Genomic DNA, 16,404 nt, shown 5'->3' on the forward strand with positions numbered 1-16,404 from the left:
AGCATCATCATATTTGCTTCACTGCATTTTTACTTTACTTAAATTTATATGATGAAGACAAATAAGAATAGTTTAGTTTTTTAAGTGTGCACTTATATTTTTTTCCATTATGAGTTAGTGCTTCAATGAGGCTGTGGCATTCATATAGACGTTTTGCTAATGCTCATTTCCAATTATTACCAAGTTTGAGATTAAATAGTGCTATTCTCTTCGTATAACGAGGTCATGAAAATTTTCATTGAAGTCATGAAAAAGTCTTGGAGAAGTCATGGAATTTTTTCATCCAAATAGAGTATAAACCCTGTACCCAGTATTTTTGAGTTTTGACTGATGGAAATACCCCCATTGTTGATGATGGATTAAATGCGATGCGCTGCAGAACAGCGAAATGACGATGTATTCTTGCATTTTAGTAGAATCTCGCAGTGTCGTTTCTCTTTAAAACTACAGCACTAGCAAAAAGTATTGCAAGTTTGAGAAATTGAAAAACTTTTCAAGACAAGGGAAAACGGCAAAATATAATATTTTTTTTTCATTTAAACTGATTTTCTAAAAGTGTAAATATAGCACACATATTTAAAGATGCAATAAGCATACCAAAAAAAGTGTTGCAAAATCTTGTAGCTGTAATGCCTTAAATTAGGGCTGTCGTGAACAAAGTCGGAGACGGGGTAGTTCGGTTCAATGGGGTCGTTTCCAAAATTTTAAAAGTATTTTGTTTTGAAAGAGCATGCTTAAAAACATAGGATCTGACATTTTTTTTAAATAATTTGTTCAAGTTTAATATTTTTTAAAAATTACTTAAATCGGTGCGCTTTCATTGTTTATGCTTCTGCCGATGACATCACAAATGATGAAATGCCAGTGTTGCATTCACAGAACAAAACATTTAATTCGAATCTTTACTCATGTGTATTGGCAACGATATGGTTGATAGCAAGCGTAGAGCGCATTTTTAATTCGCTTCTTGATTATCATAAAGTGGAAACGCGATAGAAAGATGCGCCAAAGAGCATCATTTGTGACGTCATCAAAACCACACCGTGTTTGGAAAATCGGAAATTTTAAAAAATTAATTAAAAATAACTGTTGGGAAAATGAAAGTATTTTCTGGGTCCATGCTTTTTTTTTACTTATTCTATCAATTTCAGTGACAAAAAGTACTACTTTTGACTGAAGAAAACAACCCCATTGTGCTCATTCATTATCTTTTCTGTTCAGGAGAAATTAAAATGTTTGTTTTACTTCATTTTATTTCGGAGGGAATCAAAATATATTTCATTTTATGACAATGCTATTACTTCAACAATTATCACAATCATTTTTGCATCCTACTATTTCTATAATCTGAGTCCGGTTTTGAAACTACGGTTTATCGTAAACCATTTGCTGTTTCCTTACCCCCACATAGATTATCGTCTCACCCTCCTAATCAAAAATATTCAGCTTTCAACACATATGTTTATCGTGCAATGAATATTTGTTCTTCACCTGAGCTTCTTAATGCGGAACTTAACTATATAAGAGCTGTGGCTGTTGATAGAGACTATCCGCCCACCTTAGTTGATTCCATTTATAAAAAACTTTGCAAAAAATCTCAAAATGTTGTTCTTAATAGAACTTTTAACACTAAGAATTTAGTTGTTCTGCCTTTCTTCCCTGGTATCAGTTTTCAGGTTGCTAAGATTCTGAAGCGATTCCAATTCCAAGTGGTATTTTCTCCTATTAATAAACTTTCTTTCTCTTCTCTTAAAGATTCTATTCACCCTCTTAATTGCTGTGGGATCTATAAAATTGTTTGCAATTGCGGATTCGGATACATCGGACAGACCCGCCGTTCTTTGAAATTTCGGTTAAAAGAACATCAAAGCTATGTGAGAAAACAACAGCTGAATAAATCCAGTATTGCTCAACACTGTTGGGAATCGAATCACTCTTTTGATTTTAACTCTTATCAAATTATCCAAAAATGCCCCAATTCGTTGGATCTTGATTTTTGGGAATCTTTTCACATCCTGAGGAACCGTTCTAATTTAGTTAACGATCTTACTGCAATTCCCTATTTTTCCTCTGTGTGGACTCCTTTGTTAAAATTGGTTTAGATTTTCTATTATTTTTATGTAAACGTCGTACATTTCTTACTTTTATTTTTTCATTTTTTGCTTTCTTATTTCGTTTTGTGATTAACTAATTCCAATATGTTTATCCTTCACTCTGTTTTTTCTGCATTTCTCCATTTGATACATTGCTTCCATACATAGTTTTTCCCGCTGGTAAATTTATTGCTAATTTATTCAGAGTGGTTTCATTTTTGGACTTTTTGCATTGTTTATGGGTTTTCTTTTAAAATTTATTACTTAACGGTTTTTTCCTGATGGAATTATATAATAAATTTTGTCTCCATGTGTCATTTTATCTTTTTTGTTTTGTTTAATTTCTATTTTTTGATATTTATACTACCTCCTGTTCCACCGTGTTGCTTTTCTCGGATGACTTTTCATCCAAAAGCTCACACTTCTTTGCATTGAAAAAGGTGTTCCTTGTAACACCGAAACACGTGTCTGCAATCATTTGCAAGTTTTGTGCTTAATAACGTTGGATTACTGACATTTTAACTTAATCCTGTCTTGTTTTAACATTTAATAACATTGATTCAGTTGAAAAAATACTATTATTACTTTTTTCTTTGTCTTATTCTTGAAAAACTTGTATTTTTCAAACTTGCGATACTTTTGTCCAATAATGCATTTAGTCTATTTCTCACGGTTTGGCGATCGAAATGACTCTTCCAAGGAACCGATAGCAATGGGGTCGTTTTCAAAATTTTGAAAGTTTTTTTTTCTGAAAGCGCATGCTTAAAAACATAGGATCTGACCATTTTTTAAATAATTTATTTAAGTTAAATATTTTTAAAAAAATACTTAAATCGTTGCGCTTACATTGTTTACACTTCTGTCGTGTGATATCACAAATGATGAAATGATATTCAATGTTGCCATTCACAGAACAAAATATTTAATTCGCATCTTTACTCACGGGTATTGGCAACGATATGGTTGATAGCAAGCGTAGAGCGCAATTTTAATTCGCTGCTTAAATATTATAACGTGGAAACGTAGTAGAAAGATGGGCCAAACTGCATCATTTGTGACGTCATAAAGACCATGCCTTGTTTTCAAAATCGGACATTTTTAAAAATTAATTTTAAAAAACTGTTGGAAAAATGAAAGTATTTTCTGGGTCCATGTAATTTTTTTTTGCTCATTCTATCCATTTCAATGATTAAAAGTAGTACTTTTGACTGAAGGAAACCAATTTATGTAACAAAAAATTTTCTTCGTGCAGCAAACTTTAACTCTATTCCAATGAGCCGTATTTCAAACTGTAGTTACCTGGGAAAGAACATCTAACTTATTAGATAACCGGCAAGTTGATGACGTACAACTTTAACAACGATTTTAAAATACTAAGGGAGACTGGGGATTCTTGATCCCCACTTTAGTTTTCAATTTTTTTTCTCTGCTGCAAATTATCAGTTTTTTAAGTACATGAACAAACGTAATTTTTTCCTCTATTTGGCAGTATTTTAGTTAAAATTAAATAGATAGTACTGGTGAAAAAAAATTTTTCAATAATATTATAAAGGGATCCCCACATCAAAGGATACATGATCCCTTCATGGGGGATACTTGATCCCATTTAGAAAATACATAGACTTTTCATTAGATCAGCAGTTTACTTATAGCTCTTAATTTCCTATATAATGTTTCTAAAAAATAACACTATTTTTAGTTTTCTTTATTAGATTACTAGTGGTAACCGCACGGCTTTGCCCGTAATAGAAAAATTTAAGTCTTTGGGTTCGCCTGTATATTTACAAATAATGTATGGTGAATTTTCTCGCCAATTGGCTTGTGCCCATGTTACGGTTCCACGTTATGATAATTTTGTAATTTACTCATCCATCTTATGATATTTTTGTTCTTAAAATTGGAATAGAAAAAGAACCAAATCGAATTTTCGAAAAATCGCTTCGAGGTTCACACCCCCATGCTACAAACTAATTCTGTGCCAAATTTTATGAAAATAGGCGGAACGGTCTAGGCGCTATGCGCGTCACATAGATCCTGACAGATAGACAGAGATCCGGAGAAAGAGAGATCCTGACATGCAGAGAGACTTTCAGCTTTATTATTAGTAAAGATAAAGATAATAATGTGAACACAGAATTACATTGTTTTAAATCCCGCTAGGACATTTGTAAAAAAATGTACACATCTTATGATGCTTTTGATCAGTTACTTATTCTCCAATACAGTTTTGAAAAAAAAAGGTTATAAATAAAAGTAACATTTTTTTAAAAAAGTAGCGTAATGAAGCTAAAATTACCACAAATAAAAAAAAGGATGACAAGCACAAAAATCAATTTATTTGCTTCTTGTCTTGCAATAATAAAATTAAGAGTTTTATCAATTGAATTAATTTTAAAAAAGAGGAAAGAAAAACGTATCCCTCTAAACGAAGGGATCAAGTATCCCTAATATGCGATTTTTACAAACATACTTGCTCTATTATTAACAATCAGAGTCAATTTACTAAAAATATGTCTTAATTATTGAAGACTGTCTATACTTTAACACACAGTTACACTTCGATATTTTTTTAAGTTGTATATAACGGATAATGTAAACTTCAGAATGCTTTCCTGAAAAAAGTTTCCCTTGACACGTTCAGACAATCATTTCTTGAGATCAAACAAAATGGCTGAAAAAGACTACGTGTTGCCAATTTTTGTGTACAAATATAACTTTAACATAATTGTCAGGTTTCAAATCTCCACTAATTGATTTTGGTACATTTTTGACTGTGGGATCATGTATCCCCGGGGATCAAGTATCCCCAGTCTTCCCTACAGTATTTTAAATTTTTCCATTCTTTCTATCAATAAAACACAAATAATATAATTGTAACTTCTGGTGAGAAAACATTTAATTCTTAAAGTTATTCATCTTCCTGACTTTTTCAGTGTTTTAGTACAATAATGCTACCAAAATTTCCTAAACGTTTACTAATTTGCGCAGTTACATTTCTTCATCCAGAAGTGCCCAACAAGAGGGGTGTTTTTATGGGTATTTATTTCGGGAGAAAGTGGCTGTCGATCCTGGGAGTCTTTGTAGTATTTGGAGGGGAGGCGCGCCATTGCTCTTGAGAGGGAGGAGGGGGCATTGAGGGCTTCATCATTTTACTAAAGAATATATTGTACGTTTCAAGTAAAAAAGAAAAAAAGGAAATTCTAGCAGAAATTTTTTAAACACTACTTGTTAAAAATATATTAAGTATCCTAGAATAAAGTAGAAGCTATAATGGCTGAAGGCTGAGAAATTAATACTATGAAATGAAGGAAAAAAAAGAAGGGAAAAACCTAAAGAACATTCTTAAAATCAAATAGAAAATTATAACTAAGAAATTAATACCAAGAACTATGGGAATTGATAATAACTGAAAGATCAATCCTGAAATTAAGTGGAAAATTATAACAAGTAATAAATAAATGTTAAGAACTTTGGAAAACTTTCTAATTGAAAGGTCAATCTTAGAATTTTGTAATAAATTACAAAAACTAAGAAATGATTACTAAGAACTGCAAAAAAAAAAAAAAAAAATGCATAACAACTAAAACGACAATCCAAGAATTAAATAAAAAATTATAATTTCTGAGAAATGAACACCATGAACTGTGAAAAATTGATAACCACCGAAAGAACTATGATATGATTAAGTAAAGCATTATAATAAATAGAACATGAATATTGAGAGCAGTGAAAAAAAAAGAGATAATAAATACGATTTTTAAAAAAATGATAAAAATTATTTAAAAACCCAAATAATGGGGTGGTTTCCTTCAGTCAAATTACTACTTTTAGTCATTGAAATGGATAGAATGAGCAAAAAAATAATAATAACATGGACCCAGAAAATACTTTCATTTTCCCAACAGTTTTTTTTTTTTTTTTAATTAATTTTTCAAAATGTCCGATTCTTCAAACAAAACGTGGTCTTTATGACGTCATAAATGATGCACTATGGCGCATCTGTTTATCGCGTTTCCACGTTATGATAATCAAGAAGCGAATTAAAGACTGCGCTCTCGTTTGCTATCAACCATATCGTTGTCAATACACGTGAGTAAAGATGCGAATCAAATATTTTGCACTGTGAAAATGGTATTTCATCATTTGTGATGTCATCGGCAAGAAATACAAACAATGAAAGCGCACCGATTTAAGTATTTTTTTAAAAATATTAAACTTAAACAAATTATTTAAAAAATAGTTAGATCTTATGCTTTTAAGCATGCTCTTTCAGAAAAAAGTATACTCTTAAAATTTTGGAAACGACCCCATTGAAGAATCAATCCTAGATGGAGAAAATAATTTTAATACGTGATGGAAAAATATTCCTTTTAATTATAAATAAAAAAAACTTATAATTTTTTGGCAGGGCAGAGAGGAAACCCTGTGATAAGGTCATCATTATAAATACATATAAAATTAATTGTTAATAAAAATGCTCTATATAAGAAGAAGAAATCTTTCTGTAGGTCATATTCTCACACTTTTTCTCGAATTAACAACAAAGCTACATCGTCTGTCGTATTCACTGAACCACATCGAAAGCTGGCGGTTCACTTGGGAGAAACTTTTTCTTCATTTAACTGCGTTTCCTCGACGCCAAATGAAGTTGTACTGAAATAATGCTATACGGAAGTCTTAAAAACCAGCTTTCTATTACTTGCTAAGTAATGGAAGTCCTAAATAACTTTTTCTTCTCCGAAATTTCGTAATGGAAGTTTGTGAAGTGGTTTTTTTCGGGTTGTCAATTAAATGTGTGAAACGATTTCATTTTTGCAATGATTCTTTTGAAGAAGGAATTCTTGAATTGCTTTTGAAAAATTTCCTATTTTGTTGGAAAGTTATTTTGCTCGTTGAAATTTTTTAACACATTCGTTCCGTTTAATGTAAGTCAAATCCCTCAATTTATGATTAATTTTTAAATGATGGTAAAATACTTAGTCAAGTCCTAATTTACCATTAGGCCAGTGCAGCCTGCCTTAGAGGTCCTGTAGTTTTGAGGACCCCAAAAATAAAAACCAATACTATTATTTTGAAGATATATTTTCAACTACATGCAATATACCAAAAGCCTAGGTATCACATCCAGAAACTGCAATTTCGTTCTTGTTATGCACTCATCAGTCTGGAGTAGTGAATAACGATGCTGGAGGCAGATGTCCTCTCATTCAAGCTGAGAGTGCCAACAAACTGGTAGATAAAATAAAGTTGCACCATTGCTGCTGATTCGTAGTGCAATATTCACTTCAATTCGTCAATTGAAGTCAAAGCTTGGGTATTTACGTATCAAGTTACCGCCCTCAAGCCAGGGCTAAGGCAGAACTACATAATGTAGTTCTGCTTCAGCCCTGACTCAAGAGCGATTATTTACTGCTTAAATGTTTTCATTTGTTTATCATTTTTGTAATACAAATTTTTTTCAAATATTTTTATCAAATCAAAGTTTAATAAATCAATTGTTATTGATAATCTGTCTTCTTTCTTGACAATGTTTATGAGTAATTTGGGTTAGAAATTGAAAATATCTGACAGTGGAAAACTAACTCTTCTGCTTAGAGTTAGACAATAATCAGGAGGGAAATTTAACAAAGAGGAAAACTGTCTCACATGTCACTCTATTTAGTATTTAATTTAATTCACATCATGGATCTCACTATCATTGCTTATGGCAATTATTTTGTTTCTTTTGATTAACAATATTTGAAAATAGTGGAATATTTTGTTATTTTTTATTTCTTTAAATTTTAAATCGCGACATATAAAAGGGGGGGGGGGAGATCATGGTGCATACTGTGCAACTGTGTCATTAAAATTTCTATTTTATTTTTTGATTTTTTTTTTTTTTGCTTTTTTTTGGGGGGGGGGTAACACCATTACTTTTGGGGGGAGGGGTAGGCACCCATGCAGTGCCAAAACGATGTTGCCTTTGAGCCTCTTGTAGCATTTAATTCGATTGAAAAATTCTAAAGGTGCTCAAAAAATACACATGTGCTGAACTCTCCCAAAATTTCTAAGTCGGGCTCTACTTGCATTTGCTTTGCACTTTTTTTTTTTCTCCAACGAGTCCTGTTTTACCTATACGTCTTCTTTCGAGGTCTGGAACGTTAAACAAGGAACGTAACAGTTTACAAACCATGATTTCTGATTTGTAAACCTGGAACCGCTGAAAATCAAATTTTTAATTCTTCCATTTTCTCATATAAGCTTCTGAGGTTTGATGGATTTGACTACGCTTTATGAAATCCAAACTTCCCTAAAGTTTGCCATTGCTGTTTTGCCATTTAATAAATTGTACATTTAAATGTATTTATTTATATAATTTATTTTATTTTTTCAGTTGTTTGTGTTTCGAAGTTGAAGAGTTGCATGTACAGCACAAAAGATAATTCCACCGAGAGAGTCCGAGATCTCCATGAAAACTTTTTCCTCAAGTCCTCCAGCGTAAATTCAACAGGTAGGTACACAAAAACACAGCTATACACAGCTATATTACAAAGCTATTAAGAACATATTTTACACAGAGCTGAGGAAGTGGCAAATTGCTGCTAACCCTTTCAGCAAAGCATAACAGGATACTTTTACATAATTCCACTTCTAAAATCCCTTAAATGTCTACTCTTAAATCTGATTTTTATGAATGTCAGTGTGAGGTCATAAGATGAATGTCAATGTGAGGTTTTCTAAAAGAGAGATAAGTTAAAAGTTTTGAAAAGGTTTTCTTCTTTTCTAAAATCTTCTACAACATACTGTGGAATGCCACAACGTTTTCACTTCGAATTGCCACAACGTTTTCACTTCGAATTGCCACAACTTTCTCACTTCGAATTGCCACAACTTTCTCACTCCGCTTATTTCGAAGTTTCAGGCGCCCATCTTTTGGTAATTTCTTCCGTTTTAGTAAATGCGAGTAGCATTACAAGGAAAACCTATCTGGGCAACTTTCACTCACCAAACTTTTTTCTTATAGATTTATGATATCTTTCGTGATAAGTATGAATAAGGAGTCGTACAAATTCAAGTAACCTTTTCTGCAAGTTGAGGAACATTACATAAAAAGTCGCTCAAAAAGGAGCCGAAAACGTCATAAAATGCCTGACATTGAAGTCTTTGTCACGTAGATGAAGTTAAAGACATTATTGAGTGCATGAAATTTTTCTAGTGATCAAATTAATAAAATGCCAAAGGGTCCAAAGGAGAAAAAGATCACTTGTGAATGCTTTAAAATAATTGTACAGTTTAGTAATATTATTATTATTCCTGCTATTTGGCATTTCCTGTGTTGGTTCAATTTCAGAATCGCATGGTTCCTTTTTTAGAGACATATATTCCAAATTTGGACTTTTGCATCTTTGTTAAAAATGCTTTATTATAAAATTATTTTCATAGTTAGAGCAAATGTGTTTACATAAATTGACGCTTCATAAAATTTGGCTTTTTGGTCATCTATTTTTAATTTTTGTTTTGCTTCAAATATAACGACAACAGCACTTTGTTCTTAGGCGGTCAAAATTTCTATATGTCAGGTGATGAGGCATAAACTTTTATCCTAATCCTTCCGGGCCACCTTTGGAAACATAATACTTGTAGCATTGGTGAGTTTTGTTTCAATATGCATAGAAGTTTTAGAAAAAAATCCCTCCCGAAATGAGACTAAGTTTCACTTAACTTCAGAGGTTAATCAAGACCTGACCATAACGATGACGAAATGCTGATTTTTATTTTCGACACGTATTTGATTTATTTGTGCATATGTGTGTATTAAGAATGGTAGGTTGGTAATAGCTGCGTGCCCCTTTACAATGAATATATGTCACCCTACGAAGGTGTGCCCTAGATTGGAACTGTAGTATTTTTTTTTAATTATTTTTTTAAGTAACTGTTTGATATTATTCTTCATTTCGTTCAATGAAAGAAATCAGTACAATTTTTTCCCTTCTTGGCGCCTTGCTCCCGCCAGATATCTTGCCTTTTATTGACATCACACTCCAGAGTCTCCCCGTACCTACACTATTTGTGGTTTTACCGGTTGAATATGGGGCCTTGAAGACAGCTCTGTTTTTTTGCAAACAAGAAGCCGAGCAATCTCTGGTCCGGCACTTTCCAGAGGTATTAATACACTGGAGGACTTCATGACCACTACATATTTAACGAGCCCCAGCGACCATTAACTAACACGGAGGACTTTCTACCGGCTGGCATCGACCCCGGATTCCTTCGGTTACGAGTTCAACGCCTTACCCATCAGGCCACCACGGCTTGCCTTTTGTTAAAACCCAAACCACTGTAAGAAAAAAAAATCGCACCTAAAACCATACTCTTGAGCATGATCCCTCCAAACATGTTAGTCTTTATCCGCCCCTGAGTTAGCCATTAATCTCGTCATAGCCTAGTATTAGTGCCAACGAATAACTAAAAAACTGGAGGTTTAACTAGGATTTTTACAAAAGAAAAGAAGAGTAATTAATTGTTCTAGCTTTTTCATTAAGATCTTTGGCAGTCGCATCAAAAAAAGGTCGATTTTACTTTCTGTTGAAGCAATATGTCATGTCATTCTTGGTTTACCCTTGACTATCTATTGAATTCATTTGAAAACTAACTAATGCATATATTTTCTTTTCAGATGAACTGGATAGCTTCAATTACAGTTTACCCAGCTTCAGCGTCTGGATTCTAACGGTATCCAGTTTATCCCTGGCTGCTATGTTCGCTATTACTGGGGGTGCCTTCTCAGTCATCAATGCCATTCGAAATTCCACGGAACTGGTATTTGGATTCGTCGGAATTCTGATTTGGAACGGACTTGGAGGTAACTGCATGATTTGGTGATAAATAAATTAGTCAGATCTCGTTAATGCAGCATCAGGATGTCTCCAGTGATCACATCTGGTTTAAGTTTCTATCAATGTAACTGAATGAATTTTTATATCCATTCGTTTGTTTCGTATGTTCTTGGCTTAACATGCTAAGTTTTGCACCAGATTTCACCAAATCTGCTAAAAGTTTTAAACAGCATGCAAGAGAAACACCATACTGTAATTAAAAAAAAAAAAAAAGAATGATTAGAAACGAGCATTTAACTATTTTTTTACTACGCCATGCGAGAAAAAATGCAATAGCTTTCAATAATATCTTGGCCAAGAGCCAAGTATACGTGCCAACATAAAAAAATTGCAATTAAATATCAAGAACATTTATATGAGTTGTTGTACGTCAGTTGCATTTCAATAATCGAATGCTTGTTGGAAATAAGAAAATCGAAGTTGATCATAGGGCTCGACCGATGGCATTTTTTGGCCGATGGGCCGATGCCGATTGTTCAAAGACGGCCGATGGCCGATTGCCGATTGTTTTCCTCCAAATGGCCGATTGCCGATGGCCGATGCTGTTGGCCGATGGCAAAAAAAAAAAAAAAAAAAGAATCTAACAGAAATAAATTGATAAGATTGTCAGGGATTTAAAGGATCATTGATTCATTTCACTTTACTTCCTTTCTACGAATAAGGAATTAAAATCCCCCCCCCCCCAGAAAAAAAATCAGATTTCGATCTAAATTTTTATTTTACGATCATCCAATTTAAACTTCACAAGTTTTTTCAGCGCATATGTACATGCATATGTACCTAAGAACATATAGATGACCGAAATATCCGTTTTGAACGCCTCCTTAATTATCTCAAATTCTCTTGTAATGTCTTCATGCGCGTAAACTTACGTCACTCAAAAAGTTATGAAATAGTAAGTTGAAAACTCATACGTACGTAGTATGATCTAAAAGTTCGAGGACAAGTTGTATAAAAATCTACCGTGAATAGTTCACATTACCGAAGTACATCTATCTACAAAATAGTCACCTTGAACGAATATGCACTTCTGCCAACGTTCGTATAGCTTTTAGAAGGACTCCTGCAAGACATTTATCGCAACCTCTTGCGCTGCTGCTTTAACTTTATCGTGGAGAAGAAGGCGACTTTCATGTTGAGGATGCACGGTTCGATTGGTCAATACTCTGATATGACAAACAAATAACATAACGTTTCGTCGGACTTAGCTCCGTGTGACTTTTACCTGTTCCCAGCAAAAAAGCATTTGCATGGACGCTGCTTTCTTTCGTCAGGAGAAGATAAAGCTGCATCACAGAAGGTAGCGAAAAATGGCTTCCAGGAGTGTTTCCAAAAGTTATATGAACACTGGCAGAAGTACATAGTCCCTCAAGATGACCTTTTGAAGGTGGGTGTGCTTCGGTGATGTGAACTATTCAGGGTAAGGTTTTATACAGCTGGTTCCCCGAACTTTTGGATCGTACTACGTACAATCTGTATAGGGTGTAGTTATGCTTCTCCTTTTTTGGCTGCTGTATGATGGAAGACAAAGAACAACAGCCAAAAAAAAGTAAGAAAAACAAAGAGACTGTTTAATAACCAATTGATTTTTTTTAATTGAACAAATAACTAAGATTTCAGTAACATAGTAATAATGTATGGATTTAGGTAAACTAAACATAGTTAAAAAAACATTAAATTATGTTGTTTAATCATTCAAAAAAATTAAGACTAATACTATGAAACCGTTAAGAAATTACGCAATTAAAGTGGAAAGATTGCACGTAGACATTTTTTAGTCATCAAATTAAACAAAAAAGGTAACAGATAAATTGCAGTATTAAATCATAATAGGAATATTTTTATACTTATGAATAGAAAAGTTTGCATTTTTCATAAAATGTATAACTGACATAAATTTTGCGGAAAAAAGAAATAGCCATGAAAAGAGCGAGGTTCTTAAAACGTAGCTACAATAAACAAACTCAATATTTACACCAAGTTAATAACTGAATACATATACTACTTGATCTGATGTTTGTACACGTAATATTGAACAATTTGATTGTTTAATCTTTTATGAAGCACTACAAACAAGTTCAAATTAAAGTCTTCAATTTAACACTAATTTTCTGAAATTTAAAAAATTGCATAATAGAAAAGCCTTGAAACTTTTCTATAACATATTATTAAACATATGATGAAAACGAAAATAACTTATTCATTGATTTTATATAAATACATAAAAATAGTTACTTACAACAGAAAAAAAAATCGATCGCTGCAAAAAAGATGGCGCATTACAAAATATAGGTGAAACAAGTATAAGAAATACACAAAATGACATTTTTTGACCAAAACAAATAATCGCTAAATATTTAAGAAATGCTTGAAACGACGAGGGTGGGTTAGAGGGGTCACCCTCTGATTTTGGAGTAACTCACAACGTTAAACTTCGGCCCCAACTTCGGCTTAATTTTTTTTTAGTACAGAACCGCTACCACCAACGCCTCGGAAGAGTTTCTGAATCTACTTCAGCATTTTCGAAGAAAAAATTCATAAGTCCCTTTGTTTTCCGAATTATGTCACCATTCAAAACGTCTTTAATCAATTTCTTTCATTAATGCTCTAAATTCTTCCTAAACAATAGATAAAGCTTGAAAAAAAATCTCTAATTTTATGAATGGTGTTAGTTTTAAACAACTCAGAACTACAACTAGAGTTTAATTTCAGAAATTAAGGGAGTGTGAGGAGGAGCACGCAAGTGTTTTCGGAAATACAAAAAATAGTCGTAAAAAATAGAGTTCAAAATAATCATAAACATTGAGCAAAAAAAACCTTTGAAAACTTGCACCCGAGTTTGTTTTGACGTGCAGTGTCAGATTTAAAATATAGCAAATGTTGCAATTGCGCGAGAGGCCCCATAACCATAGGGGCACCGTAGGAGTTACAAAAATGCTTATGATAAATGTTTTACAACTTCTGTGATAGAGAAATAGGGCCACAAAATGTATTTCGACGGGCCCAAAACTTATAGCTCCGCCGAAGCGATGCAGAAAATACTGCATTACTGTGGTTCATATTACAAACATCGAGAAATAAAAAATTACCGTCGGTTCAACGGGAATCTAACAAAAGGAAACAAAAACGGTTTTGCCATCTCATATTTGTTTCCATAGTCTCCAATTCTGCAATATATCACCAAATGATCGTCAGTCTGAGACGCTATATTAGTTTTGCATTGAAATAAGTAATTAATAGCCACAAAAAATCAGTTAATAGGCTTTTTAGAACACCAAATCGAAAACAAAAAGGGAAGTGCACAACTGTAACGTGCGCATATCCCACATGCGAAAATTTAACCTTCTACAACTTACCATTTTTGAGTTATGACTTATAAGAGATATATACGTACATCCAGCCGCAAGAAACAACGCAATAATTAACTTGTTTGGTACCTGAATGCAGTATTAAAAACTCTTCCAGGGGTGACTAAAATAGAAATTCATACTGAAATTTAAATAAACAATTTTATATGAAAACAATAACTCCCTTTACTTCGTATTAAAAAGTAAAACAACAAAAGTCCGTTTTTTTTTTCAAAAACATCGGCCAATTCCATCGACTTTTTGATGTTTTTAAGGCCGATGGGCCGATGTTTCCTGCAAGTTAGCATCGGCAGTCGATGCCGATGCCGATGGCTAAATTGTTGAACCATCGGCGCCGATGCATCAGCCAGGCCGATGCATCGGTCGAGTCCTAGTTGATCATGCATTTCTCAAGAAATTCGAAAAACATGTCTATCATTGAAAATGCCCGGTACCTTTTGGCTGTATGTACGGTGTACATGCCTAGTATAAAAATTACTCTGATTAAATATACTACAAAGTGTATCTATACATGTGTTTTCTACAAAACATGCACCTATTTTCTCAAATCTTACTGATAAAGTTGCAATAGGTAGGAACAGTAGTTGGAAAAACTACTTTTTTTTTGTAGCGAATTATAACTACTTTATTACAAATGTAGTTAACTACAACTGCAACTACTTTTTTTTAATGTAGCGACTACAGACTACTTTTGAAATGTAGTCGCTATTTCACTATTAAAAAAAAAAGATAAAAAGCATACACACGCACCGTTGATTGAACGAAAAAATTCGAAAAGTTGCTCAGATCAATAATTTAACTAATTCAGATTAATGTCATTTGAACATGGAACATTACTTAGAATAACCATTTTGTTTTCTTTTCTTTGTTAAACCATTTTTACGAATATTCGCTGCAAGAAAGGATTAAAATTTGAGATTCCCATTTTTGCGATTCGGCTTTTTGAAAAATGTAAGAAGCAGTCAAAATTTGATTTAAATTTTACATCGGCAGACATATACATAAAATTGATTAGATGAGAAAAACATCTTTTAAATCAAAGAGAAAAACTTTATTTTTCTAAATTGGAATTAATTTTATAGGAACTTATATTGTGTAACTTCTAATTGATTAATTTTGAACTTTAAGCTAGGGGTCTGGATCTAGACACCACCGTCCCCTTTCTTAGGTTACTGATAAAATGTTTTTTTTTTTTTTTTTTTTTTTTTTTAACTCAATTCAAAAGTATTCTCAGAAATTGCTTCAAACTACTATTTTTTTTTTTTTTTTGTATCGAACTACTCGCAACTCTACTGCTTTTAAAAAGTAGTGCGCTACACTACAAACTACTAAAAAATATAGCTACTACAGTAGCGTCACTACTTCCGACCACTGGGTAGGTAATAGTTTTTTTAAGTATCGTTATATAATCTAACGAGGTAGAAAATACAATCAACTAAAAGTTCTAAATTTTAAATCAGGAAATTTGTAGGCAAAAAATATAAATACACTATGTTTGTGAAAATTGCAACAACATGAATGACTCATTGGAAAGGAATAAAATTTGTTGCGTATATTACTCATAGTGCTACAAATAGACGATCAAAATTACAGATCAATGAAATAAAATAACAGGCGTAAATTAATATCGAATGTAGCTACCCCACGCAACTAAGCGAGCCTGTACAAGTTTTGGCATCGAATCATAGAGGTGCTGAATGTCACGATTGAGAATAACATCCCTTATGGGATGGCTTCAATCTGAAGCCAAAGTTCATTTGTACAAACTGCCGGACGAGACACATGGGCGAGTCTTAGACCAACGTTATCCAAGACTTTCCCGATTGGCGTCATATCCGGAGAACGAGCAGGGCAAAGAAGTAGCGTAACCTGTCGTGCACCGAAGAACACTTGCACGTTACGCGTGACATGTGGACGTGCATTGTCCTGCTAAAACACTGCTCCAGGAATGCTCTGAAGAAAGGGTAGTATCTCCGGCGCCACAGCGTCCCTGAAGTGGCACTCGCTAATGAAGTTACCCGTACACTCTCAAAAATGGACTTTCAAATTTGAAGAAATTTTCTT

General features: G+C 33.1%; 1 protein-coding gene across 1 annotated transcript in view; it reads left to right on the plus strand.

The window, feature by feature from the left end:
- Positions 1–16,404, plus strand: part of LOC129224458 (uncharacterized) — a 100,123-nt gene that overhangs the window by 69,370 nt on the left and 14,349 nt on the right. The window contains exons 2-3 of the mRNA XM_054858911.1: positions 8,470–8,586; positions 10,753–10,938. Coding sequence (XP_054714886.1) covers positions 8,470–8,586; positions 10,753–10,938 — 303 coding nt within the window. The remainder of the gene's footprint in view (positions 1–8,469; positions 8,587–10,752; positions 10,939–16,404) is intronic.

This window comes from Uloborus diversus, chromosome 6, assembly GCF_026930045.1.
Source record: "Uloborus diversus isolate 005 chromosome 6, Udiv.v.3.1, whole genome shotgun sequence".
Lineage (NCBI taxonomy): Eukaryota > Metazoa > Arthropoda > Arachnida > Araneae > Uloboridae > Uloborus > Uloborus diversus.